The sequence below is a fragment of the Fringilla coelebs genome (genome assembly GCF_963513975.1).
Source record: "Fringilla coelebs genome assembly, chromosome: 18".
Lineage (NCBI taxonomy): Eukaryota > Metazoa > Chordata > Aves > Passeriformes > Fringillidae > Fringilla > Fringilla coelebs.
Genome location: NC_140044.1, coordinates 8,031,956 through 8,059,482, shown reverse-complemented (window position 1 = coordinate 8,059,482; position 27,527 = coordinate 8,031,956). Strand labels below are relative to the sequence as shown.

The following is a 27,527-nucleotide window of genomic DNA, read 5'->3' as shown; positions in this document are numbered from 1 at the left end:
CCATCCCACTAGCACTGCTGGGATTGCCAAGCCCTGAGAGGAGGGAAAGCTGCTGCCGTGTTTTTATCTCCCTTATTAAACCTAACATTAGGTTTTAAGAGGAACCTTAAATAATGTGCCACTGCCTGTACTGGCAAAGTTGCTCCATGCTCCAGCTGCTCCTGCTCTGGGATTTATGGCCTTTCTCATGCCGTGCTGCCTGTGTTCAGATCGTGGGTCACAGGCTGAGGCTGCTCCCAGCACCTAAAGCCTGCAGTGGGCTCAGTGCCACTGCAGCCCCACACCAGTGCTCTGGAGCCCGGGGTGACTCCACTGCTACACTGCAGCACCCCACAGTGCTGCCCATACAATGGACCCCACTTGTGCATTTTACTGCCAGAGCAGTGAGGAGAGGGGCACGGAGCTGCCTGCTGCAGGCAGCCCTGCCCACATCCCGTCTCCCCTGGCGTGGGACACGGGCTGGGCATGGCTGTGCTGGGGCAGCTCCTGCTGTGGGGGTCAGGAAAGGCAGCCACAGGGGAATGGGGCCAGCCAGGTGTGCTGGGGAGGGCCTGGGGGCACGGTGCGGGTCAGCACATCTGGTGGCAGCTCTTCCCTCCCTCCTCAGCTGGGAGCCTCTGCCTTGGGAGCACCCGCCCATTCCCAAAGCATCCTTCCCGGAACATCAGAGCCGGGAGCGCCGGTCCCGGGGGCGCGGTGGGCGGCAGGGGCTCGGGCTGCTCACGCCTAGGGGCAGATAATCACCTTTAATCACACGCTTTCGCCACCAGTGGGTGGAGGTGACGGAGCGCGGCCGCTCCCGCACGGACGGGCGGGTGTGCGGGGGAGCCGCGGGAGGGGCCCCGCGCTGGGCAACCCCGAGGCCAGAGCCCCCCGAGGCCAGAGCCCCCCGAGGCCAGAGCCCCCCGAGGCCGCCCGGAGCGTACGCGGGACGGGGCGGGGGCGGGCGGTGCCGGAGCCGCCCCGCGCAGCCCGCGCCGGTCCCGCAGCACCATCTCCCGGCCGCCGCACGCCGGTGTCTGCGCTCCGGCCCCGCCGCCGCGATCCCCGGCCCCAGGCAGAACCGTGAGCCCGCCGGTCCTGCCTTTCTTGGTCCCACGGAGCCCGGCAGCGCTGGGCAGCACGCAGGGGCCGGGGTGCCCTGTCCGGATGGCAGCAGGCCCTGCTCCAGCATGGGCAGCGCTTCCACAGCACCCCAGACAGAGGACTGAGCTCTGCCGTGGTGATTTCATAGCCCCCTTTCCCAGCTCTGGCTTCTCCAGCACTCAGGGAGACAGGGCTCTGTGCTGGGGTCTTCCTGTCAGCATGGTCACTCTGCTATGGCCTGGGGCTGCCCTGGGCTCTGCAAGGGCTCAGCAGGTGAGCAGCCACCCAGGTCATTGCATCACCTGGGCAGGAAGCAGGATGGGGCTCTGTTCCATGTGCCCATGGGGGCAGCCAAGCCTTGCTCCACCAGGGCAGTCCTGTGCAGGTGACCAGACCAGGAGTTGTAGTGGTATTCCCGTGGGGTGGTCATGCCATGGTCCATTGCAGCATCCCATCATTTGCAGCCAGGCCAGATGCCAGATTTCCTCCCCAGCTGGAGAGGGGACAGAGGAGATGGTGCTGTCCAGTCTGTGCTCCTGTCGGGGGCAGTGCCCTGCGCCTTCAAAGCATCTCCTGCTCCGAGATGCGGCTCTCCTTGCCATCCTCCTGGGCCACAGGCTGGCCCCTGAGTAGGGTCTCCTGCACAGGCAAGACATTCTCATCCTGCTCCATGGGCTGCTGGGTATCTGGGTTCTCTCCGGGCTCCCCAGCCTCTATCTGCACAGGGGCAGGGGTCAGGGGCAGGCAGCTACATTCCCCCACTCTGCACCCACGTCTTTCCACAGGATCCTGCTACAATCCCATGCAGGCCAGAGTATGGGTCCCTCCCAAATGCTCAGCACTTGCCAGCAGCACCCTCAGGTTGCCCCAGCCCTTGTTCTGCCCCAGCTAGGCAGCCTAGTTCAGCCCCCACCCCTCCTGCATTGCAAAGCCACAGCCCCTGCTCTGCTGCTGGCACATCCCCAGCTGTGCCCAGACAGGATCCCAACCCACTGCTGGAGGGGGCTCTAGGTAGACTCACCTCCTTTGGCACTCGTCGCCTGGAATCTGGATGGAAAGAGGGACAGAAAAGGCAATGTTCAGGGAGAAGTGCTGTCCTGCAGGGAGCTTCCCAGGGTCAGAGCCAGGGCTGGTGCTGCTGCACCACAGGTCCTGCAGCTCATGTTATGCCTGCTGCCACTGCCAGGCTAGGCAGGCTGGGGGTCACAGCAGGAGCCAGAATGGACTTGTGGGGCACCAGTGCTGTCCCCCAAGAGCTGGCCCAGCTCAGGCTGCAGCAGTGCCAACACACCTGCTCCCAAAGACAGAGCAGGACTCAGCAAACCCTGTCCTGGTGACGTCCCCAGAGGAGCTTCCCCACTCTCAGCAGAACTGCTGCTGTCCTCCCTGGCTCAACCTCTCAGCCCTTTACGGCCACTCTGGCTGAGGTTCTCCCTCCCTTGGCCAAGGCAGCAGTTCACAGGCTCTAGCCCCTCACCTGTGTGCACCAGGCAGTAGATGCAGACACCCACGAGGCACGTGACAACTGCAGCTGTGATGGGGATCAGCACTGACAGAGAGGAGCGCCTGCTCGACTCTGCGGGACGGAGGACACAGGTCAGTGAGGCACCCATGGGACACCCAGCGTGACACAGAGTCATGCCCCAGCCCCACAGGGATCCCTCAGGGAGACAGAGGCAGGAAGGCATCACACTGGCCACGCACTCAGACCTTCCTCCCCCAAAAACACCATGCATGAGGCCAGCTCTGCTGAGTGCTGCAGGAGTTGGAGCCCTGGGGCGCTCTCTGCTTTGCACTGGATCAGCCCAGGCACCAGGCACTTACCACAGATCACATCTGAGGAGTTCGTCCCTTTCACCTTCACCACCAGCCCCTTTTCCTCACACCTGCAGGGAAGAACAAGACCATGTAACCACAGCAGTAACCCGAGCTCAGGAAATAGTTGGGGCTGGGCAGGCACCAGAGCTGCCCCCAAACACATCCTGCTGAGCCTGCCAAGCTCCAGTAGGGCGAGCAGGGGGACCCCCACCAACACAGCATGAGTGGGACAGCAGCTACACAGCAGGGTACCAACCTGGGGCTTGGCCTGGAGTTGCTGAAACTGCGGAGGATGGGAACAAGTTTAGGGACAAGGGACAGGAAGGAGCAGACCTGCCCGGTCAGGGAAGCCCCCAGGGCGTGAGCAATGTAGCTATGACAGAAAAGCTAAGATAGGCTACAAGTGGCTCTGTGGGGAAGTAATTTCTGGGCACAGATAAAAGCTAAGTGAAATCCAATGGCTGGCAGCTGAAGCAAGACTAATTCAGCTTGGAAATAAGGCTCATGTTTCTACCAGGAACTGCAATTAACCCTCAAGCAGCTTTCTAAAGACACTGATGACCTGCCAGTTCATGGCATCCTCAAAGCCAAACTCCCCATGGAGAGGGCTTGTGCTTTGGCTGATGACCACAGCCACACAGAGCACTGGGAGGGAGAAGATGAACAGGGCATGGGGCATCCCCATAGATCCCAACCCCTTACTTCCAGCATGGATGACAGCATGGACTCCTCTAAAGGGACAAGCAGTCTGCACAGAGCAAGGGACAGGTACAAGTGCCTGAATGTCTGCCTCAACCTCAGCCAATGCTGCCCTGGACCACACTGTGCTCCTAGCCCTGTTGCTCTCTCCTGGCCCTACAGCAGCCAGATGCTGTGTCCCTCAGAGACCAGCCTGGCTGCCCAGTCTCCAAGGCGACCAAGAAAACTGGCAGCAGAGGATGTGCTCACTGGGGCTGGTGGAAGGACATGGTGGGTACTCAGACAATACCTTGTCCAGGGGTGGCACGGCTCGGTTTTAGAAGAGACGTTGGAGAAGGTGCCTTCTGCACAGGGTTCACAGGGGGATGACATCCGGTCCATGGCCTTGGCTGGAGAGGAGCACAGATGGCAGCGAGGTCAGCAGGGGCTGTGGGGGGTGAGGGGCTGGGGGGGAAAGGAGCTGCAGAGTCCAGATGTGCAGCACGCCCTGTGGCAATGGCACAGCTGTCCCAAAGCCCTGCCAGGGGCACCACGCTGGGGGAGCCCCCATTCCCTGATGTCAGTGCTGACAGGGCATCAGTCCTGTTGAGTGGGAACAGCTTGTCAGATTTACCTGCCACAAAGCCAAAGCCAAGCTGGCAAGGATGGTTCTCCACGCAGGTCTGGCAGCTGATGTCAGAGCAGTGCGTGCCAGCCCGGCACTGGCACACCGTGTTGTGTGTTGCATTTCCTTTCACCTTCTCAACGAGGCCGGCATCTGGGCGGAGGGAACATGGACAAGGTGAGACAGCGAGCAGGGGAGCCAGTCCCCCCAGGTTGGGGTCAGTGGTGACAGGGAGCACTTACTGCTTTCACAGATTTCATGAGGAGCACAGTGCTTCTCCTTGGTCCAGCTTGGCTGATAGTGCTCGCTCTCACAGGGGACACAGTCAGAGTCTTCTGTTTCATTGCACTCAGAAATCAGTTTTTCCCCTGCAATAGAGGCTGGTGAGGAAGGGGCAAGGGGGCTTTCCCTCTCTCCAGAAAGCACCTCTGCCAGCAGGACAGGGGAAGGCTGGCAGCTGTGGATGCCAGGACTGCTGCACTATTCTGCATGGAAGCCAGGGCTGAAGGAGTCAGCTTGCCTGATGACCACAAACACTGCAGGGCCCAGGTGGGGAGGGAGGGCTGTGGGGCCACTCCAGGGACCGAGAGATGACCTGACAATGACAGCAGGACCTGGCAAACACCACCACAATTTCCTAGTGCCAGTGCCAGCACTCTCCCCACAAAGCTGTCTTTGCCATGGGGTCCTGTAGCTGCAAGAGCACAAACAGTCCCAAGAGAGCTGTGGCACATTTGGTGAGGTCCAAGGGATCTCCAAGACCACCCACAAGGTCCCAGCTGCTCTATCACTGAGACGACACAGGGAGGTGAAGCTGTCAGCATTGCTGGCAATGAGGTGGAGGGGTCTGTCACACCAAGCGAAGCTTTCCCCACTGTGCCAGGCAGTAGGTCCTGGCACTGCCCAGTTGTGAGGTCCCCAGGAAAGGGTTTCCATACCTGGCCGACACCGGTTGCAGCATCTGCCCTTGTATGGATACTGCTTATCAAAGCACGTCAAGGCATCACCAGGCTCCCAGCACTGGAAGAAATAAGACCTGTGAATTCATATCCAATGCTCCCGGATCACCATGCTTCCAAAGACACCTGCTAACCTGCACGCTGAGGTGAGGGCTTCCTCACACTGCTCTTCCCACACCTCCACTAACCACAGACCACAGCAGCCACCCACGCTGCCTGATGCCATCTGTGCTGTCTTTGAAGTGGGGTGGCAGTGATTCCGGCAGAGTTGCTCCACATTTCCCCACATTTCCTATCATAAGGTGATTGCTCATCACCCTGTGCCCCTGCCAACAGTACTGCAGTCCCGCACAGAGGAAGCAGCGATCACCAAGCTTGCACGCCCAGAGCACTGCCAGCCCCTTCCCAAGGCTGACACGCCGCCGTCCCTGAGGGACAGGAAAGCCCCAGACAAGCGCATCACCCACGAAAACTTTGCCAGAGCCTGCCCTTGCTCCTCCTGGCAGGGGACTACCTGCACAGGGAAGGGTAAAAAGGAGGCAGGCAATGAGCTCTCGGGCAAGACAGGGTGCAAGAGGGCACCCGGTGCACCGTTCCCAGCCCCTCGCCGCCCACCCCCAGTAGCCCGGCAGCTCCCGGCAGATCTGCCTGGCCATCCTGCGGAGCGGGACGGGGCTCCGGCAGAGAGCGAGGGACAGAGGGCCGAGCCGAGGGTGCCATGGACGAGCAGGCAGCACGGCCGGGCGCAGCCCACCCCCGTGGGCACCTCGAGCAGCCCCGGCGCGGGGACAGCGATGAGGCTGCGGGGCCGTCCCAGCCGCCCACATGCAACCGAGAAGTGAAAGAAGAGCGGCAGCCAGTTCCAGCGCCCCACCCGACTGGGGGTCCCGGCTGGGGGTCCCGGCCGGGGGTCCCGGGGCTCGCCGCTGCCCGTCCTTGCCCGTGGGGACCCCCGGCCCAGCGCAGGGAGAGGCTGCGCTGCCGGGCCCGCGCCATCAGAGGAAAGCGAAAGCGCGTGGGTAGATAACCTCGAGAAGATACCAGGCAGTCCAGATATCTCCTCCGCCCTGGCGGTGTCCCGGGAGAGCGGACCGACGGACCCGACGCGGCAGCGCCGCCGGGTCCCGCTCACGCCGCCCGCGCACAGCCCCGGGTCTCCCCAAGGGAGCGGCTGCGCCGAGGGGACGGGCCGGAGCGGCCGGAGCGTGCCCCTTCCCGGAAAGCCCGGCGGGACATGGAGATGGAGGGATCCCCTCCGCCTCTGCCCCCGTCCCGCTCCTTGCCCCGATCCCGGCCCCACTCACGCCCAGCAGCGCCGTGCAGAGCAGTCCCAAAAGCCCCAGCCGGTTCATGGCGCTGCGCCCCGGCCGCCGCCGCCCTCCTAAGAGCGCCTCGGTCCGTTCCCGCCCAGGAAGGGGCGTTGGGCCGCCTTGTCCGGGGCTTCCCCGCCGGCCCCGGCTGGGGACAGCTCCCCGCCGGCCCCCCCGAGCCCCGCGCTGCCCCGCCCGGAGTCACGGCCGCAGGCAGGAGCAGGGCCAGGGGTCGGCCGGGGTCCGCGGGAAGGGGAGGGGAGTGCCTGTGCAGCCCCCCCGCAGGAGCTCCAGGTTTCGCTTCTTTCCAACAGCAGCTCAGAGAGGGTTTTGGGGGTTTTTTCTTACTTAGCCTTTAAGAGCCCCTGAGCTGTTGCCCTGGAAGGCCCCCACGGCTGTGGTCAGGGAGAGCCCCTCTGGCTGCAGACCTGGAGAGCCCCCAGAACCCCCAAGAGGGGCGGAGTGTCCCCACAAACGCGTCAGTCCTGAAAGGGGAAGGGGCGACAGTGCTGTGCCGGGGCTGTACTTTCGTTTCAGTTCCCCAGAACGGTTCCCAGTAACCCCCAAGGAATTTCCAGGTTCCCTGTCCGCTCCGGAGACGTTCCCTGCACTTCCCTTGGCATTGCGCTGGCTGGACAGCGAACGGTGGCTCCCCAGCGCCCCTCGGTGCCCCGGTCACCTCCGTGCCCCGGTCACTTATGGCACTGCCGCCACACTGCCCACACTGCCGCGACGCCGGAGAGGAGCACACCGCAGCAGCCGCCTGCCCGGTCACGACCTCGGCCCCAGCCGGAGCCTGGTGGCCACAATCGGCCATGGCCGGGTCACAGCTGCTCCCGGGAAGAAGGGGAGCGTGCTCCCCGCGGGCAGCGAGAATTGGGAACCGAGCGCTCTGGATTCCCCGGCCCAATGTCACTTCCCAGAACTGACTCGCTCGGGAGCACGAAGGGTCCCTGGGGAATCTCGAGGACAAAGGGGGCGGCCGCGGAGAGAAGGGGATTTCTGGGCTCCCGTGAGCCTGGCCTGGGAAATCCCCGCGGCGCCGGGCACTGCCTGAGCAGAGTCTCCTGTGGCCACGGGCTGTGAGCGCCCCTTGCTCCCTGTCCCAGGGCGGGGGCCGGTGCTCAGGTGCTGCTCAGGTGGGAGGAGCTGCTGAGGCGGGAGCCCCTACGGGACCCCCCGGTTCCGCTACCCGCACAGCGGAGCAAAGTACCGGGACAGCTGCTGCTCGGGGCGGCGCCGGGGCTAGGGCCGCAGCACGGGAACGCCACCCCTTGAACGGGTCAGGAACACTCCGGTCCTGGCCCTGGGTACGGTCTGATCCCGACTCCGGTCCCAGTTTGATCCTGACTTCGCTCCTGGTCTCGGTCTAATCCCGATCGCGGCCCCAGTCTCAGAACCTGTCCTGGTTTGATCCCCACCCCGGTTCCGATCCTGACACCGGTCCCGGTCCCGTTCCAAAGCCCCATCCGGTCTCTGTCTGACCCCGACCCCTATTCCTGTCTCAACAGCAGTCTGATCCCGATCCCGGTCCCTGTCACTCTCTGACCCCGATCCGGGTCCCTGTCCCAGTCTGATCTCGATCCCTGTCCCAGTCTGATCCCGGTCCCGATCCCTGTCCCAGTCTAATCCCGATCCCAATCCCTGTCCCAGTCTAATCCCGATCCCGGTCCCCGTCCCAGTCTGATCCCGATCCCGGTCCCCGTCCCAGTCTGACCCCGATCCCGGTCCCCGTCCCAGTCTGATCCCGATCCCGTCCTTGTCTCTGTCCCAGTCTGATGCCGATCCAGCTCCTGCCGCCTCCCCCGCGCGAGGTCCGATAGCGCCACCCAGCGGCCGCCTGGCCTCCTCGGCACTACAACTCCCAGCCTGCCTTGCAGCACCGTACCGCGGGATACGCCGGGAGCCGGGGCAATTGGCTGTGCCTCGGCAGGCATGGCGGTGCGCCGCCGCGCCGTAAAGTGCACTACGTCGCCATAGCGACCGTGCTTCCCCCCTCCTCCTCTTTGCGACGGCGCCGTGCGGTAGTGGCGGGTGGCGCCTTTGTCCTGGCGGCGGCGGCCTGACGGGGCACCGGGTCCGGGCCGGGAGCGGCGGTGAGTCTGCGGGTCCGCGGCCGCGGTACGCGGAGCGCCAGAGCGACAGGCTTACGTCAGCGAGCCCCGCAGAGGGCCCGGTCCCTCCCGGCTCTCGCCTGAGGCCGGGCCGGGCGTGCCTCGCGGCCTGCGGGCGGGCCGCGCCTCCGCCTCGCGTCCGGGCCGCGCGGGATCACGGGGATTCGATGGGGCTGCTCCGCACCTCCGGAGTAGCCGCTGTGCGGGTTGAGCGGCGCTGGCAGCGCCCAGGCCCGGACGGAGAGAGGAGAAGCACGGGTGGGAGCGGTGGCCGCCGGTGAAGCTCCTGGCCGGGAGTCCCTCCCCGCTGCCCCGGGAGCTGCGGCGCGCCCGCGGTGAGCGGGGCCCGGGGCAAGGGCGGGGCGGCGGGAGGAAGGCGGGGGCGCTCCCCGGGTTACCGTGTGGGCGGCACCGCGAGTGCCCCGGTGCGGGGGCCGGGACGGGACGGGCGGTGCCGGCTCTGCCCCGCAGAGCGCGGCTCTGCTCCGAGGGAAGCTCCCGCTCCTCGGCACCTCTGCCTTCCGGGCCCGCGGTTTCTGCTTTGCCCCCGAACTTCACGGAGACTTGTGTCGTGTTTCGCTTGCGGCAAATGAGTTGGAATATCCCGCTCCAGCAGTCTTGCTTCCTTGAAGCTGTAGCTCTATTAATAAACAACTCTGGTTTTAAATATAAGGTTTTTAGAGAGATGTGGCTTTAATTAATTTCCAGAGGATTTGTTGGCTCATGAGGTGCCGTGGGCTGTCCTGTGGTAGGACCCGCGGTTACTGCGCGGGGAATCGGCACCTTTAAACTGTCCCGGTGCCTCTCTGGCTGCATTTGTACAAGACTTAATGTGGGAATTAGATGTTCGCCTGATGTAGCGTGCCCAGAGGTGGGACAACATTCATTTATTCTGGTCTTAGGATCACTAAGTGGCCCTTAATTATGTAATCTGCTGCGTGGAAAATGATAAGAGGCAGTGAATTACCTTAGATGAGAGTTCTGATTTACTGATTGTTTTGAAGTGGGAAAATAGCTCTCTGTTTTTCTGAACGTGGAAAGTTCTTGCAGCCTCTTCTTCAGGCACCCCCTGCTATCCCTACCCCTAAGGAACACGAAAGAGAATTTCTTACAGCTTTTTATCCTGAAAGTGAGATGTGCTGCCAGCAGCTACAGGCCTGTTTGACACCTGTTTGCTGTGTGTGCCTGTGAACTGCATCCTGCTCTGAATGTGAACTGGGGCTAGATGGTGCCTTCCATGTTTTATTGCCTCTTATAATTTTAAGGGAATTTTGAAAGCTTCTCTACCCTCAACTGATGAGAACTTGAGCTGCAGTAGTGGAAAAGACATCCAGTGCTTTTGTGTAAAAAAAAAAAAAAAAAGGGATTTGGTACTTCTCATGGGGAAGATAAAAACTGTGTGTGTGTGTGTGTGTGTGGACAAAGTTGCAGGGGGATTGGGCAAATATGATAGAGGACATTAATTTTGTTGGATTTTAAAAAGTTTATTAGACAGGGAAGTGTTCGCTGACCCCCATCTCTGCAGGATTTCCTAAAAAGGGGCAAGAGTGATACAAATGTGAAGTTGATTGATCTTTAAAGGATAAATAAATATATTTTTTGTCTCAGATCTGGAGTACATGTATTTTTCATGCCAGTTAAATGTTGCAAAAGTATTCATATAGAGTCATCTTATCTATTTTGACATTTGATTGATTTATTTAGAGATGACTTTTAAATTGTATTTACTCCAGGGTGCTGTTAGGGAGTATCTTGGTTGTAGGCATTGCATGATTAAAAAGAGAAGTTTCTGTTGATACACTCAATTTCATCATATTTCTTTTTCCAAGCTTCTTGCATGTTACAAACAGAAAATCCCATCCTGCATTCCTGTAGGTAAATGTTTAGGAAGTAGAAAACTTTATTAAATAATTTTCAAACTTTTAAGTTCACCTTGAAAGTTTCAGTGTTATTAATTTCTTTGAGTTTTATCTAATGGCGAATTTTAAACCAGAAAGTGAATATTGGGGATGGTGTTTTTTGTTAGCCTTGGCAGTGTTTGTTATGTTATTATTTTTTTTTTGCTGGGGTGGTTTTTTTTTTTATTTGTTTGGGTGAGTTTGTGCAGTGAATGTTGCTGACTGCTCCAGCTGTGTGCAGGGGTGTGGGCTAAGGGAATGTGCTTTTTCTGCATGGGGGAGGTGAGGAAGGGTGCAGCATTTACCTGGGGGTGGTTAAATTCCCAGCTATGGACCCGCCTGCTGTGGGAGCTGACATCTCCATGGGGACAAGGCTGTGCTAACAGAGATGCAGATAAGGACCTGTGCTCTCTGGGATTGGAAAGCTGAGATTTCACATGTAATGAAATGACCCACATGAGGTCACTTAGGAGTATTTCAGCAGTATTTCCTGATGCCTCATTCCAATATTTGGAATATTTGGGTGCTCTTATGCAATGTTGCAATGAGTGTTTCCTTTCAGCTTATTAAAATATTGCATAAATTTCAATATTTCTTATCAGTGGATTGAAGAACTAGATGTGACAACAATGGGCATGTTGAAAAGCTTAAAGTTAAGGAGTTTTAGTGGAAAATTAGTTTTATTTGTATCTTAGTTTGGAGTCAAACCATTAAAACCTATCTGCAAAATAATTAGGTTTGCTACCTTTCAGTATTACAGAAAAGCTCTACCAGAATGCTGCAGTGAGTGTTTTTGCCTGACCTCTGTGTCCCTCGTATTAAGATTTCTCTGGAGTAAAGTTTGCGTCAAGCAGGACCCAGTTGGCTTCTAGTCTGCAAAGCTGTTAAGTTTAATCTTGTTCCAGTTTAATTTTAATGTCATGGATTGAAATTATATGCATGGCCATTTTTTTTTTTTGTGAAGAGTTGGATTTGGAGCGAAAGCAAAATGGCTCGAGGACGCAAGAGCAATAGCATCAAACAGAGCGACTTCACTAACAGCACCAATCCTCAGGATTTAGAGAGAAGACTTTTTGTCGGCAATTTGCCCACAGACCACATGACTCGTGAAGAAATGGAAGAGATATTTTCAAAATATGGCAAAATCAGGGGTTAGTATATTATCTTATGCCTTTTTGTGGCAGGGATTCAGGGAGAAATATTGCTTCATGCTTGTCAAATGCTATTTGATGATGATGAGAGGAGTGACCAATGTTGTTCCTAAACAGTGACCTTTTAATGATAATTTTCTCTGCGTGCATTTTGTCTGGAAAAGTGATTCCTTCAGTACAGCTCAAACGTAATGCAAATATATCAGCTATATTTTAGCTTTTAGGGTCGCAGTGTGATGTCACAATACTCTTTCATAGCCTCTTAATCAAATCTTGGTCACTTCACGGGCTGAATTTTGGTCACTGCCTTGTCAGAAGGAACTTGATCAGAGTCTTTGAGCTCTGCACTTTGATCCTGGTGGATTTGATTTTCCCAGGAAGCTTGCATAGTGGTTTCTGGGTAGAGTGCAGCTGGTGGGGTTAGCGATGTGTGTGGGGGTCAGCACTGTCCATGGTTGTAACCGGTCTTGCCCTGCTGTTAACTCTTGCAGCCCTCAGCATGTACCATGGCTATGGGTTCGTGCAGTATGACCGTCTAGAAGATGTCCAGGCCGCTCTGGACGGTGAGAAGGGTCGCCTTTATAAAGGGTATAGATTAGGTAAGGAAACTGCTCCTCGCTCTCCTGACCCCAGCATGCGTTTGGGAGAAAGGGTGCTGTTGTTTTAAAGCCCTCCTCGAAGGTCACAGTGTGACACTTGTCTGGCCTTAGTCTCAATCAATTTAAACAGAATTTATTTGCCTCCTGAGTTCCTGCTGTGTGCTTCACCTTCCGTGTGGTTCACCTTACTGCCTGGGTCTTACCCTGAATTTTTATGTGTTAGTGTTTGGACAGCTCCGTTAGTCTTCAGAGCAGAGAAGAAACTGTGCAGCAAGTGAGCCCTGGAGAGGGATCATTGAAACGTCCAGCACAGAGTTTAATAACATTTGTAAACCAAAACTGGGCTTCATCTTGACGTGCTCAAAGGAATTGGTCACAGTGCTTAGTGGCTGGTTGGCTAAGTAAACTTAGCTGGGATTTTTGCACAAGTGGAGCCTGTCTTTAAGCAGTGCTATAAATACTGTGTGCTTTAAAAAGGATATTTTCATAAAGATGAAGATAATTCTGCTAAATGTGCTGGGAGCAGACTTAAATGGACATGAATGGTTAGAAATCCACGACTAATCTTTTAAATGCAAGGAAAAAAATTACTTTCAAAGTAAGCCTATGATAATTTGAAGAAAAACAGTGTGACTTTAAAAAGAATGACAGGAGGAATAAATAGTAACCTGTGGGAAGGTGTATGTGCAGTAACAAATAGGAGCCTGAAGATGGAAATGAAGGCAAATAGACAAGGAAGGTAGAAGGATACAAGAAGAAATTATGTCCAGCATTATCCAAGTGTAGAGACTTAAATAGGAACAACTTTGGCTCTTTTAGAAGCTAAGGGTAACTAACTGGCAATGATAAAATTTCTAACTGAGAAGACCAGTTAATGTTTCTGCTGTCTGTTTTTGAAAAGGCAGGAGATGTGTTTAATGTAATTTCCATTTTAGTAGCAAAACCAAAAAGGTAAAAATGCAGCTACCAAATCTAGAGCTCTCAAAAGAATTAACGTCAGTGAGGCTCAGTGAACTACTGACCTGCCTAGTCTGTTACTGGTGTTTTTCCACAAGCCTTGGAAAACTAGGGAGTTTCCAGGGAGCTGGTAGAGTGCTGCAGGTGAGCCAGTAGGCAGGGTAAATGGAAGGAGCCTGGCAACAGAGCCTGGGAACAAAGGGATTCTTTCACCTGGCACTGATGAGAAGGCAATTGATTAATGTCCATCACAATAAATTCTGTCTTAATTACTCTTATGGTACTGCAAGCTCTAGGGCTGGAAGCAGCAGTGTTAGTGTACAGATTGCTGTAAGGTGTTTGACTTATAAGAAAGGAGAACAGTTAAAAACAATATAGTTAAATGGATTTCAAGTGAATCTAGAATGGAATAGTTGTAATATGATGGAATTTCTCAGTGCTTTGAGTGGTGGTCTAGAAAAACTGAGTCCTGGCCATACAGGGCTTTTATAAGTGACTTGGAGAGAAAAACATATTTTAAAAAAAGGATGAAATAAAGAAGATTGAGTCACTGATGGTGAAGGGACCTGGACTTCCTGTCCTGGATGCAGACAGACCTGAGCTTTAAGTGAAGCTGACAGGGAAGGTCTGCACCCAGCCAGAGTGCTCTGGTCATCCTTGGTTGTGCAAAACACAGGTGTGCAAGTAGGGAGGTTTTGGTGCTTGTGGGATTTTGCTGCTGGAAGAGTGCTCAGTTCTGGTATGCCTAGTTCAAAAAGGATAATGCTGAAATGGAAAAGCCTTGAAAAAACCTGACAGAGGTTTAGAATTAAAGAACAAACCCAAGCAAAAATCTCAAGAGAAAGGAGTGATGTGATCTGTGTTACAGACAGACCTGGGATCAGGGAGTTTTAGTGTAGTCGGCATAAGTGTGACAGTGCCTTGAATGTGAATAAAGACTTTTCTCTAACAGCAGAGTAATTGGCTTCCGGAGTAATTTATTGGATCTGTGGTGGTTTCTGTGCTCTGAAGACTTTTAAATTGGAATTGGATGTTTTGCTAAAAGATAAGCACTAGTTCAGTGCCACTGCTGCACTTGAGATAGATGGATTCCAGAAACTCCTGTCACCTGTGTTTGTTCAGAAGGTTACACTGTGTGATTACAGTGGCCTTGTCATCTCAAAATCCTACAGGACATAAGACTTTTTATTTGGGCTTTTTTTCCAGAAGTTTTGTCAGTGTTCAAATACTTAACTTGTAAATGCTGTTGGCATTAAATAAAATGTTACTAAATGTGTTTGTTTTGCACAAGAGAAGGATCCCTGTCAAAGTTTTTTTTCTTTTTTCTTCTAGTAAAATATTTTTGTGCAGATCTAAATACTTTTTTTATTTGAAAGAAATGTATGATACCGAGTGTAAAAATCATAATAGGTTTCTTCAATGGCATCTTAACACAGAAAATAAAAATAATCTTAAACCAAAGAAAGCAGCTAGTGTCTTGCTTAAAGATAACACTTGATTTTAAGGGGCAAAATGATCAACTAAAAAATGAATGCAAGGAGAACAGTTACTTCAGTTAAGCAGTGTGAGTATTAAATACAATTGTTAATAACACAGTAAGGTAAAAAGTTTTGGGAGAGTTTAACTCCAGTGTAGCATAATACAAGTATTTCCACAAATGCACAGTAGTGTTTTCATATCTTTAGTAGTAAAACTACTTAGAGAATAAATGTCCTTCAGATGTAGTTTGTAACAGTAGACCCTGCAGCTGTGTTTGATCCTGGGGAGGTGCTTTGGGGTCCTGTGAGTGGTGTTATGCTGCAGTTGTAGTTAATGTTCAGATTGCGTTTGCTTCTCTGCCCCATCTGAGAGGCAACATGCTGCTTCATGGACATCAAGAACAAAAATTTGACCTGATCCTTTAATTACAATTTTAATCTTGAAAATAATGAAGGATAGTTTGGGATGTTACAGAAGCTATTAAGACTGAGTCTGCCTAAAGACGTCACAGCATGTTTATATTCTCATGCAAGAGCTTTGAAAGTGGTTAATGCAAATAACTCATCAGAAATGTTAATTGTTGATAGATTCTGGGGGAGCAGATAGGGCCTAGATTTGGGTTCTTTTCCTTAAAAGGTTCTCAGTAAAATGTCCAAAGTCACGTTGCTGTTTGCTCTTGCTCCCCTCCAGTGCATTATTTCATCTCCAGTCAGCTGTCACGGGAGGCTTTGAGAACAGTGTGGGTCCCTGCCAGTTCTGGGCAACTTCACTTTTGTGGGTTGAGGACAAGATTCTGTTTCTTCAGCTCTCTTCCTTCTTTGTGTTTCCCTTCATGGTGTTTTCCACAGAGATGCTCAGAAGCCAACCAGTTTTCAAATTTCTGATCTGTTGCTTTAGTCTGTATCACATTAACGATGGTGTTTTGGATGCACCATGTTGACTTCATAAGGAGCCTGTGTTCCAGGCTCCTGGATCCGTTTCTCAGTGGTGGGGGCCGTGCACCTTAAGACTGCAGCAGTCTCTTGGAAGGCAGTTGCACGTGCCCCTTTGAGAACCCTTGGATTGTTTCCAACAAGGGTATCGGCATGCTCCGTTGAACAGGACTGGCTGTGAACTTTAGACTGTGCTGGCCATCATTCCTTTCTCGGAGGTTTTCAGACTCTGCTTTTTCTCCTAGAGTCCATGAGTTGCTTTCTGCTCGCTCATAGACTGCAGAAGAAAGAGGTTCTCTTATGGAAGGAAGAGTCTGGATGTAGGCCTGAACATGCAGGGTTAAAACTTCACCCAAGCTGTCCACCCTATTTTGAAGTCAAAGAAATCCATGAAATTTTCATTATGTTGTACTATCTAAACTTAATAAAAAATTGTCAAAGTGACAATGTCTCTCTGCTGAATGGATTTCCTTGCACCATCTGGATGTTGTTGAGCTTAAGTTGCTTTCATTTGAATTGTGCTGATGATCTTTTTTTTGTTTCATAGCATTGAACAGATGGGTTGATTATTCTTTACAGATATTAATAAAGCAGTGGAAAGAAGAAATATGAATAAGGCTTCATCAAGGTCCAGTCCCACACGAAGGTAAAGTACCTGGAAGCAGTGAGTTATACTAGGGATTCAGGCCTTTGGGGCGTGAGCCCAGCGGCCTGTGCTAAATGTCTGTGTCTCTTCCCTACTGCCACCTCCCCAGTCAAACAGTGATGCTCCAGCAGGAAAGTGTCTGCTCCCACCTCTGAGAGCCCTTTAGGCTTGGGCATTAAAGGCTCAAGGGAAACCTTGTGTCTGCTGCCCTTACTGCAGCCCAGCATTCAGTTTTGCAGCACAGGCTGTAAGAGACTTGACAGGAAGAATACACTTGATGTTTACTCCTGCCTCCAAGGATCAGAGAAGCCAAGACATATCTAGAGAATGCCAAGGGGCTGCAGCGTTCCTAGTGCAGAGGATCTTGGGATCTTGCCTCTTCTGATGTTGAATGCTTCCAATGCTGCCATGAGACTGGAAAAGAGCACTTGAACAAAACACAAGGCAGAGCAAATGTCTCTTGCACGGTCCTGTCTGCCTGTGTGGTTGTGTTATCAGAGCCTGGAGCCAGCCCCCCCCGTGCAATCACTGTTGTACTCTCCAACTTCTCCTGGCTTCCCACCCTGCAGTGGGCACAGCACATTCACCTCTTTCACCACAGCACATTCACCTCTTTCACCACCTCTGTGTAAGCAACCACAGGCAAGGGGAAAAGATATGGATTGGCCTGTCACAGGAAGACAACTTCAGTTTCCTTTCCACAGCATCACTAGGAAGCACACAAAGACATGCTCCAGTGTTGTTTGGTACAAGGTATCCACCCTGTGTGCTTCTGTAAAGCTTTCCATGAAAAAGCATGGTGCTTATTGGACTTGAAGGTAATCGAGGTGCCACATCTAGTGTGCTTTACTACCTTGAACTGTTAAATTACCAAAAATCAGGGAAAAGTGCAACTAGCAAGATATCTACACACACCAAAAAAATAAAAAGGCAGAGAATGAGTAGCTGCAATTCTTGGCACCATCTAGGATTTTTATGCACTGCACCTAACCCTACACAGGGCCAAATGTGCTTGCAGAGACCAGCATATGGGCATCAGGCCCAAGAAGTGCTGGGATTCCTGTGGCAGATGCAGCAAGTCTTGGGCCTGGGGTGTTCTCAGTGCTGGTGGGAGGACCCTGGGAGTATGTGAGCAGCAGGCACTGATGGCACATCTTTGGCCTCAGTGCCACTGATGCTGCAGCACTGCAGGGGTGAGGGGCAGGTGTCTGTACCATGAGCATTGATCCTTGGACTGCACTGCAGAGAGATAAGCACAGGCACTGATGCCATGGGCATTGCAACCTATGCCATCCTGCATGTGTGCAAGAGCAGGTGCCTGTGCTGCAGTACTAAGGAGCACTGGACGCGACTGGAGAGCAGCCAAAGGCTTTGGTGCCACTGTGACATGCACTGGGTTTCAGCTGGCACTGCATACACCATGGCCATCGCATGTGGTTAGCACCAGGTCCCAAGCAGCACTGTGGGCACAGGTGGCAGTGGGGTCACAGTCACAAGTCCTGGGCATGGCTGTGATCCATGGACTCTGGATCACGCCGTGGCCTGGGAGCAGCAGCTGCCGCTGCCAGTGCTGCAGAGCCCCACGCTGCACCACACACAGCAGTGCTGGGCCAGCAGGGCCAAGTCCCAAGCAGATGCAGGTGGTGGTGCTGATGCTGTAGGAGCCAGACCATGGTGACTGAGGTGTGGAAGCAGAAGGCGGAAGCTTGTGTCTTTGTGCTGCTGTCTCCCTCCAGCAGGGCAGCCATGCGGGCACAAGAGCTGAGGCAACCTGTGCCACATCTCTACTTCTGTCGCAGTTGTGCATTGTTCATTCTGGATCTCTTTGTCTCTGCAGATAATAAATGTGGCCTGTTCTGGTCACCCCCACTCCAGCTGGAATAAATGTCATATGCCAAACAATTACCCTGCATCTGGTTGTTTTGCTAAATGGTCTCACAGCTATGGAAAGATCAGTTATTCAGTATCCATTAGAACGAGTCAGAAGTTTCCCCTGAGCTTCCGCCATCATTCATTGTAGGTTTTGCGGGAAGGGGGCTATAATGTGTGTCTCACAGGATATGGTTTCAATGCAGATCATAAACAAAAAATGGATTTATATGTCTAAGAAGCTGAAGGAGTTTATACCTGGCTGCTTGCAAATTCATTATGTCACTTAGAGGAGGAGGCTATATGTGCTCTTGTTGGCATCTCTCACTTGTCCCAAAATCTGGTTTGTATCTCACATGCAAACAGAGAATGCCAGCACTCTTATGTGTGCCCAGCACAGCTGGGTGTCTGACACCAAAATCCATGCACAGACTGCTCTTCCATCTCATTCCTGTCACTCTGCCTGACACCAAACTCGGCTCATCTGACTTGTTCTCTCCAGGTGATCTCTATGTGACTGCACTGCAGTGGATGCAGACTTAGGTTCTGCTTATCTTTCATAAACTAGATTAGGCTGTTTGAGGACTGTACAAATCATGTCAAGTATGGGAAATAAAGATTCAAAAAGCTGGGGGTTTTTTTCCTGATGGTTGTCACTATTTGGGGGAAAAACCAGTCGGAACACATCAAGCTCCATCATTTCTCTGCAAGATTTTTTTTAATGCTTTGTTTTGACTACAGTGAAGTTATAGCCTTCTCTGGAAAACAGAGTACGACCTGGAAAAATCCTACTGCTTTGGGAAAAGATGAAGACTGGAACATTATTCTTCCTTGCCTGTGAAGACTGCAATATAAAGTCTGAATGAGATGGATCATTCAGATCCAACAGAGAAGTCTTTTGTGGCCACTGAGGATGCAGTGCTGGTTGGGTTTAGTACCCTCTTAACCAGGGCATTATAAACATAAGGCTGGCTTTCTGCAGAAACTATCCCTCAAATCCAGGACAAGGCCATAGCTGTCTTTGCTTTCTGTCGGCAGCACAAACCCAACCTCAACATGGAACCTGCAATGTCTTTCCTCACAAGCTGCTCCTTTTTTAATCATATGCCAGTAACGTTACTGCAGGTGTTCTGCTGTCATTGATGAGCGAATTTAATGGATCCCATTAAATTGAACACTCCTGGCTATTGCATATATGTGGGTATTAGCCTACATCACCTTCAGTTCTCTCAAAGAATTTGCCAAACATGATTGATAGATCATCTATGGCTGGTGTTGGAGGTCAGAGGCCTTAAAATGGTGGTTTCTGAAGTGCCTGTTCACTTCATCCACAGGTGCTCTACACTTAGTGCTCCATTAAGGAGCTTTCTGGGTATTGTTTGGCCGTGCTGATTATTAGAATTAAGAACCTTCTCCAGATTGCTTTAAAAAATATGACTTTTGGTCAATGTTTGTTGTTGTGGGGTAAGAGGGAGGATTCAACTCCTGTGAAAGGTGACTTTGGCACCTCAGGTAAGGGATGTAAGGGTAACTGTACTCATGTTGTTAGGAGGCTAATGGAATTTCCCTGGTGTTTTCCTCAGAGAGCAATATGCCTACGGGGATGGCCGAGATGCCAGGCGCGACCGCTCCCCTCTTCGGGGGAGCCCACGGAGAGACCCCAGGGATGGCAGGGATGGCAGGAACGGGCGAGATTCTAGAGACGCTCGAGACATTCGAGGTAGAGACATGCGTGATGCCAGAGACCACAGGGACCCACGGGACCTGCGAGACCCACGGGATATCAGGGATCCAAGGGACTTGAGGGACCCACGTGATGTTAGAGATCTTCGTGACCCACGGGAGCCACTGTATGATCGATACAGGGATCCACGGGATATGAGAAATACACGAGATATGAGGGATCCACGGGATATGAGAGACCCTCGGGACCCTTTGTACAGGTAAACACTCCAAGATCCTATTTGCCAAAGTAATGTTTTTATGGCATTTCTGACACAATTGTTTGAGTGATGTCAGGTGTTTAAGGATCTCACCCTTGGCTGGGGACAGTTGGGTGCTGCTCTGTGTCTTGTGAGGAGCAGATAGGTACCTCAGAAATTAAACCTGGGGGAGGTCTGGGTGTGATGCTTTGCCCGAAGTTGCTGCCTGAAATGGTGCTGCAGGAAACCATTGCTGCTTCTGAATGTTGCAGACGAGACGAATCTTACGACCGTTACCTGCGCTTTGACGACTACTACCGGCGCAAGGACGACTCCTACTACGACCGCTACAAAGAGCCAGAGGGTGAGTACCTGCACCACTTCAAAGGGAGGGTGCCATGGTTGTGGTGCTCTGTGCCCCTCTGAGCAGGTCTGAAGGGTGTCACTCATTCTGTCCCTGTGGGTCATTTCAGACCGCCTGAAGCGCGAGGAGCGGCGCCGGGAGGAGCTGTACCGTCAGTACTATGAGGAAATCAAGAGACGGTTTGATGCAGAGAGACCTGTGGATTGTTCTGTGATAGTGGTGAATAAACAGACAAAGTAAGAAAATAGTTATAATCAGTTTTATTATTGCATGGTAGAAGAGAATGGATTTAAACTTAGTCCTGCCTTGAGGCTGCTTGTCTTACAGGCTGCTCTTGAGGAGCATGGGTTTAAGCCCCCAGGAAGCTACAATTCCCATTTTTCTTCTGGGAATATATGTTGATGAGATGAGGAAATGTATCTTGTGCTTTGCTTGTATTTCCCCCTTGTAATCTATTGCTATACTTTCTCCTGATACTTTTATACCTACTCTCCATATAAGCCTATCATTTCAACAGGTTGCCTGTACTTGCTTTTCATGGGTAGCATGAAATGGAACTTAGTAATATGTGCCAACCAGGTGGCAGTACAGAGCAGGGGTCAGGGTGGATTGGGGATGTTAGTTCAGAGCTCCTGCTGGATTGGTTCCTAGGGCAGATGCCAGTCATTGCCATTAGTCCAGTGTGCAATAAATACTGAATCACTGCTGAAGGCAGTCAGGGACAGTATCAAAAGCAGGTGTAGGTAGTAACCAGGGTGATCTCCTATGGCTGGCTGAGCACTTACTGAGTTCACAGGGCAGGCTCTCTGTTGGGAACAGGAGGTACACCTGGCACAGTAGTAGAGGGCTTTCACAATGTCACCAGTCTGATGACTGTATCTTTACAATTAAATATAATAAAGAATAGTAAATATGTAAATAAATCACAGCTCTGGCTTGTAATCTGAGAAAAATGTTTGTTGGCGGAAAGTTAAAGCTCTGTCTCCTTCACCCTTCAGAGAAAAGATCAAGAGTTGCTTTTCTTTAACTTTGCTGTACATGTGGGGCAGAAAGAGACAGCTGGAGCTTGCCTCATCTGCTGGTAGAAAATGGAGCAGGAAATGGAAATAGGAGAAGCAGTGAAACTAGAAATAAACTTCTGATGGAGTTGATTACCTATTGGTACAAATCTTGAGAGGAAATTTTAGATCCTTTATCCCCTGGTGGCTGAAATTCCTTGGAAGATATTCTAATAGACCACAAGTTATTGTGCTTGACCCAAGAATATTTTTTTGTGCCAGAGGATCAGCTTAGTATCCCAAGAATCATTTTGGTCTGTAACAGCTAGAAACCTTAAGAGCTGGAGCCTGTTCATAAATCTTGTATTGAAGCACTGATGTTACCTGCTATAGACCTGTTGAAAGATGACTCCTGAATGCCTTAGATACAGTCATTTGACTTCAAAGCTCTTAAAAAGATGGTTGAAGAGGGGGACAGTTTTAATCACCATTACAGACTTCACCTCCAAAGACAATAAAATTACCCTCTTTCTTGAGGTGTAGGTGCACACAGACTGAATTTGTCAGACTTTTGTGCAGTCAGTATTGCAGGTTTGGTTCTAAGTATAGTAAGCTTAAAAAAAAAAACCAGACCCTTGGCAATTCAAGTTCAGCCTTGTGAGCTGTGTTTTGTGCTTGGATGGGGAAGTCTGTAGGACAGAATATACAGGAGCAGTGGATCCAGAGATGCTGTTTTGGCAGTGGGTTAGACCAGAAAGCAGCTAGTAGAAAAGAGCAGGCCAGTAAGGAATGAGGCACGTGTAAACAGTTGAGATACTGAACAAAGCAGGAGTAAATGAGTTCTACAGGTTGGCTCCTCTGCTCTGTACCCCTTGGACCTCTGCCTGCAGAAATTCTTTCCCCTAATGAATTCAGTTGAAACACATTTATGTGTAAACAAATTTGTAATAGTGTAAATCCCTTTGCAAACACTCTGCTTCTCAGCTCAGCTAAGGCTTGATTTGTAATTTATTTTGGTTGAACTGAAATGACTGATTCAGATCAGAATAAGGGCTTTTATATTGCCGTAATGGGATTGCTTTAGTACTGTCCTGGTAAACGTCATGAAGCTGGGCAAGTAATCAGAAAAGCAAATCTGGGATGGTGGAGAGGGTGCAGTGCCAAGGTTTCTGTTCCTGTGTGTGACTGATTTGTTAAACTGCTGCTTTGCTTTCTGGTAGGGAGTACGCAGAGTCCGTGGGGCGGAAGGTGCGGGACCTGGGCATGGTAGTGGACCTGATCTTCCTCAACACAGAGATGTCACTGACACAAGCCCTGGATGATGTGAGCAGGGGAGGGTCTCCTTTCGCCATTGTCATCACCCAGCAGCATCAAGTCCACCGTTCTTGCACGGTTAACATCATGTTTGGCACCCCACAAGGTACTAAGGTCTCAGTAGGCTGGGAATTATGTGGTCACTCTGAACTTTTCTTTCAGGCAGAACCACATAGAACAAAGTTCACCTTGCTGTCACATAAGGAGTTATAAATGACTTGACACCATGTCATAAATGTGAATATCATTATTTAAAAGCTTCCATAATACTGTTTGCCCCTTGTCAAAAGGATTGTCTAATTCCTGCCAAGAGGGAATCTCATCTGTGTTCTTGGCTCCTAACACTGCCAGCCTTTGCAGTGTTAGGGCAAGTCATGGACACCAGAGCTGCACTGCTCTGGGACATCTCTGAGTAATACCAGCCCAACCTCACTCTACTACTTGTTGCTCTCAGAAGGAGCATGTTTGGAATGTGGCAAATTAAAGGACAGATTTTAAAATCAAATGTGATTTAATAAGGATTTGGTAATGGTGGTGATTTGATAATGAAACTGGGAAGAGTTATGAAAAGATAAAACTACAAAGTGTTATGAAAAGATAGATCTACAAAGTGTTTGGGTATACAGGCTCCACCTTCTTAGCACCTTTACACTTGTCACATCACTTTCCATCACAAGGTGTGACTTGGTTGTTTCATGAGGGTGGGTGTAAGTACTAAAAATGCCTTGTCAAAATGTGATTGGGGAAAGCAGCTGTTGCTCTGATCATAGCAACATGTAATGTTCATGTAATCTGACAACACAGGTGACTGGTCTGACCACAGCTGAGCTTTCAAAGGTTACTTCTCCCTCAGTGTGTTCCCAAGTAATGTTCTGAGTTCATGTGGGAGGGGAAACCTCTGAGTGCACAGTCAGTGCTTGGTGTGTCCTGACTGACTGGAGAAGCCCAGTTTCTTTTAACATCAGATGCAGATGTGATAGGAGAGCTCCCTCATTTCTTGCAGACACACAGCTCACATGCACTGTCACTGAGCTTCCCATTACCCTTGGTTTTAATTCTCAACTTCTTTGGTTTAACACCTGTTAAACCTTTGGCAGGAGGCCAAAGCTTCTTTTCTTCACTGGATCTGCTGGTTTATCAGATGTGATGGGAACCCCAGCCATTAACTCATCCACAGCTCATTCCAGAGATTAGATATGGTCACTTCAACTGCTCCTGGCCACCTTTGCATGCATGTTTGTTTCAGGGAACTCTTTCACAGTTTGTGCAAAGCTTAATGTTGAAATGAACCCAAGTTTCCTGTTAGGAGGAAAAGGCTTGCAGGATTTGATATTCTGCAGGTGTTAAAAGGACCCTGCCCAAAGCTTTGGGCACTTCTAGGAAGGTAAAGGCTATTTGGATCTGTCCCAGGGTTTAGCAGTAAAATGACTGGGAACATCTCATCTCGGAGAACTGAGGATTTATGTGAGAGGTAGAGGGAGCTGCTTTCCTTTTAACTGGTGAGAGACAAGAAAGACATTTCTGGGCCGAGCCCTCAGCTGTGGAAGGAAAGGCTGGCCTTGCTGGCTGATAGCCGTGGGCCTTCTGTTGGCTTTGAAAATGTAATTGTTCCCGTGTGCCTGGGAAGTTCCCGAGTCTGCACTCACACTCCCTGAGCGATGCCTGCTGCTGACTGGGCTGTGCTGGCAGGCAGGAGGAACAGCACCTCCATCAGGGTCACTTTGGGTCACTCAGAGCATTTCTCCCTTTGTGCAGAGCACCGCAACATGCCCCAGGCTGATGCCATGGTGCTGGTGGCAAGGAATTACGAGCGCTACAAGACAGAGTCCCGGGAGAAGGAGCGGGAGGAGATCGCCCGGCAGGCTGCCAAGATGGCAGATGAAGCCATTCTGCAGGAGCGGGAGCGCCCACCCCCCATGGAGGAGGGTGTCAGAGGAGGTCACCCTCCTGGGATCCAAACTCTCTTGAACCTGCTGGCAGACAATCGCTATGTGACTGCTGAGGAGATAGATAAAGTCATTAATTACCTGAGAGACCGGAAGGAACGGTTGCTGCGGGGCAGCACTGAATCTCTGCAGGGTAAGTCCCACAGCCCCAGACAGACTTTACAGTGTGGTTTGTGGTCCTCAGGGCTGGGACAGGAAAAGAGTCCTGGGACTGCAGAGGAGTTTGGGAGTATAATATCCTCATGTAGTACCTCATTTTACTGAGAGAGATGGATGTGTCGTTGCATGCCGTGAGACAATTCAGAGTATTCATGTGGAAGATCTTTTATGCTGGATTCTCTTAGGGCAACAGCCGGACTGCCATAACTGGTTGGGCTGCTACGCTCAGTCCTCTAGAGTGGTTTGGGTTCCCAGAGCTGTGCAGCTGTGATCTGAGGGTGGATGTTCACTGATGCCATGTCTTTGGTAGCTGTTTCAATAGTTTTCTTTAGGTGTCCCTTCAAGGGCATTTGCAGAGCTTTAACCACCTTTCCTTTCTTTCCCAGCACCCATGTCAAGACAACCTTTGGGGCCACCTTCAGGATCATCACTGGGTAGTCAGTCCAACCTTCCAAGTTCTCAGGCTCATCAGAGTTCACAGCCTCTGGTCTCTACTCCTTCTGTTCCAGTGTCCTCTTCTACTCCTCAGCAGGAGCTTCAAGCAAAAATCCTCAGTCTCTTCAACAGCGGGGCAGCGGCGGCAGCAGCTGCTGTGGCAAACAGCGGCCCTGCGGCCTCCGCGGGCTCTTCGGCCAGCACTCCCAACCAGAACTTTGCTAACCTGGCCGGCGGGCAGCCCCGGCCAGCACAGATGAATGCTGGAAATTTAAACCAGGCTCAGCAGAGATTGCAGACTCCGAACACGCAGATTCCTGCTCTCCCGGGCCCTTCGAGAAACGCGGGTCCGAGACCCGGAGCTCCTCCACAACCTCAGCCGCTCTATGGTCAGCACCAAACCCGCCTCCCTGCGCCTGGCAGTGTGCCCGCCCAAAGGCCGGTGTCTTCTGGTATCAACTTTGACAACCCCAGTGTACAGAAAGCCTTGGACACCCTTATCCAGAGTGGTCCTGCACTCTCCCACCTTGTGAGCCAAACTGTGGCCCAGGGGCGAGCGGGGTCCTCAGCCCAGCAACCGATGGGTGCCTACCAGCGACACTATTAGAGCTGAGCTGTTGGACCCATTCCCCTTCCCTTTGCCATTCCATTCTTATAGCTGTTAAAGAATTCTCCCATCCTTGACCGGGGACAGATGCCCTGGACATGCATGTCCTCTCTACTCTGGCGAGAGCATACCCCCTGCAGCATTGCTGCCAACGGTTGCTGGCGCTGCCCTCCCTCTCCTTGGTCTGGTTAGCAATGTTTGGAGCAGAATGCTCAGTTTTCTCCAAGGCACAATGTGCTGAACTGTGTTGGATCATTGGTTGTCTTGTCCCGTCCCAGAAGCTGCCGCAGCATCAGTCCTGCTGCATTTTCCTTACTCCCTGCACCTGGTGCACCTTCCCATTGAGGTGCAGTCTAGGCTCACTGATTGGTCTCAGTGTAGTTTTGGATCATCAGTTTTGATGAATAAGGGGACAGAACAGAGCAGCAAACTGATGGGCCTTGGACACCCACCAGTGTGGAATGGGCACTGTTTTTCTTTGGATTTCTTTTCTTTCTTTCTTCTTTTTTTTTTTTTTTTTTTTTTTTTTTTTTTTTTTTTTTACTTTTAATAGCATATAAGCCATTTGGAAAGTCCAGTGATAGTGCTGGCAGCCAAAATCATGAAGCACATGCCTGACCACTGCTCAGTAAACAGGACTGTGCAGTCCATCTGCAGCTGGCCTGCCCTGTGCAGGCAGAGAGGCCGGTGTTCCTGACCACTCACAGAGACTGGCAGCTGTGGCCTGAGCACACATCTGCAACACAAGAACTTCCAGCCAAGGCAGAGATTTCAAACAGTCTGTCAATTTTCCTACCGTGAGTAATCAGTGTTAAGATCAACCTGGTAAATTTGGTGTGTAAATTTCCTTTTCTTACAGTCTTTGGCACCGTTGTTAGTGTAGCTTAGCTGCAGCCACACTGATGTGCTGCTGGCTCTCCTTGGGAATGCCTGTCACCAGGTATTGGGGGCAGTGCTGCTCTTTCAGACCTCTTGCTGTTGATGGATGTTTGGTCCATCTGAGGAGGAGAGGTTAATACCATAATTTTAAAGATGTTAATACCATAATTTTAAAGATGTTAATACCATAATTTTAAACGTTTTCTCAAAACTTTGGGAGCAGCAGTGGACAGTGGAGTGGTAAATCAGGCAGTGATTCCTCACCCTGTTTATACTGGGAACATACTTTGATACCAGAACACAAAGCATCACTTAGCTGTGTGATCCTTCCTGTCATGGCCTTCTTGGAGTCTGTGGGCTTCCTGCAGGGAACTGTGAGATACTAAAAAAGCAGTGGATTGAAGCAGAGGATTTTTTTTGTCCCAGGTGGTTTGTGTTGTAGCATTTCTTTTATCTCTGTGCTGTTAACAAGAAGACATTACTTTGTAATAAAAGTCAGAAAAATTTCTTGTTGCATTTTTTGACACTTGAGTACTTTCAGATTACATCCTTTCACTGTGTTTGCTGTTACTTTCCTCTCCTGGAGAAGCTGTGCTGGAAGCTTCAGACTGGATGCTGAGCAGAATGTGTGTGGACCTCACAGGTCCTGACTCTTGCACAGCACTGGCGTGGCCAGAAGATGTGGTGTGGCACAGCCACTGTGCAGAGTCCAAAACCTCACTGGTGACAGGTGGTGGGAGGGACAGGTCCAGGTCAGTGCCACAAGCCAGCGTGAGGTCAGG

At 51.5% G+C, this 27,527-nt stretch overlaps 2 protein-coding genes across 5 annotated transcripts; one reads left to right on the top strand and one right to left on the bottom strand.

The window, feature by feature from the left end:
* Nucleotides 1–575: 575 nt before the first annotated feature.
* Nucleotides 576–6,545, bottom strand: CD40 (CD40 molecule). 3 transcript variants are annotated; one of them, XM_084218017.1, is made up of 9 exons: nt 6,471–6,545; nt 5,146–5,227; nt 4,450–4,575; nt 4,217–4,360; nt 3,893–3,992; nt 2,911–2,972; nt 2,564–2,662; nt 2,108–2,133; nt 576–1,803 (listed from the first exon to the last, which is right to left on the bottom strand). In XM_084218017.1, exons 1-9 carry the CDS (start codon nt 6,516–6,518, stop codon nt 1,648–1,650), a joined length of 843 nt encoding a protein of 280 aa, XP_084074143.1. In that variant the 5' UTR covers nt 6,519–6,545; the 3' UTR covers nt 576–1,647. The 3 variants fall into 3 exon arrangements, with proteins under 3 accessions (XP_084074143.1, XP_084074144.1, XP_084074145.1); XM_084218018.1 differs by having other exon boundaries at nt 576–1,725; XM_084218019.1 differs by lacking the exon at nt 2,564–2,662.
* A 1,943-nt stretch (nt 6,546–8,488) lies between these two features.
* On the top strand, nt 8,489–27,251 carry NCOA5 (nuclear receptor coactivator 5). 2 transcript variants are annotated; one of them, XM_084217967.1, is made up of 10 exons: nt 8,489–8,572; nt 11,453–11,639; nt 12,131–12,238; nt 16,186–16,252; nt 19,705–20,064; nt 20,316–20,407; nt 20,517–20,643; nt 22,626–22,825; nt 24,475–24,798; nt 25,211–27,251. In XM_084217967.1, exons 2-10 carry the CDS (start codon nt 11,477–11,479, stop codon nt 25,864–25,866), a joined length of 2,097 nt encoding a protein of 698 aa, XP_084074093.1. In that variant the 5' UTR covers nt 8,489–8,572; nt 11,453–11,476; the 3' UTR covers nt 25,867–27,251. The 2 variants fall into 2 exon arrangements, with proteins under 2 accessions (XP_084074093.1, XP_084074094.1); XM_084217968.1 differs by lacking the exons at nt 11,453–11,639; nt 12,131–12,238 and having other exon boundaries at nt 8,501–8,572.
* Nucleotides 27,252–27,527: the final 276 nt, after the last annotated feature.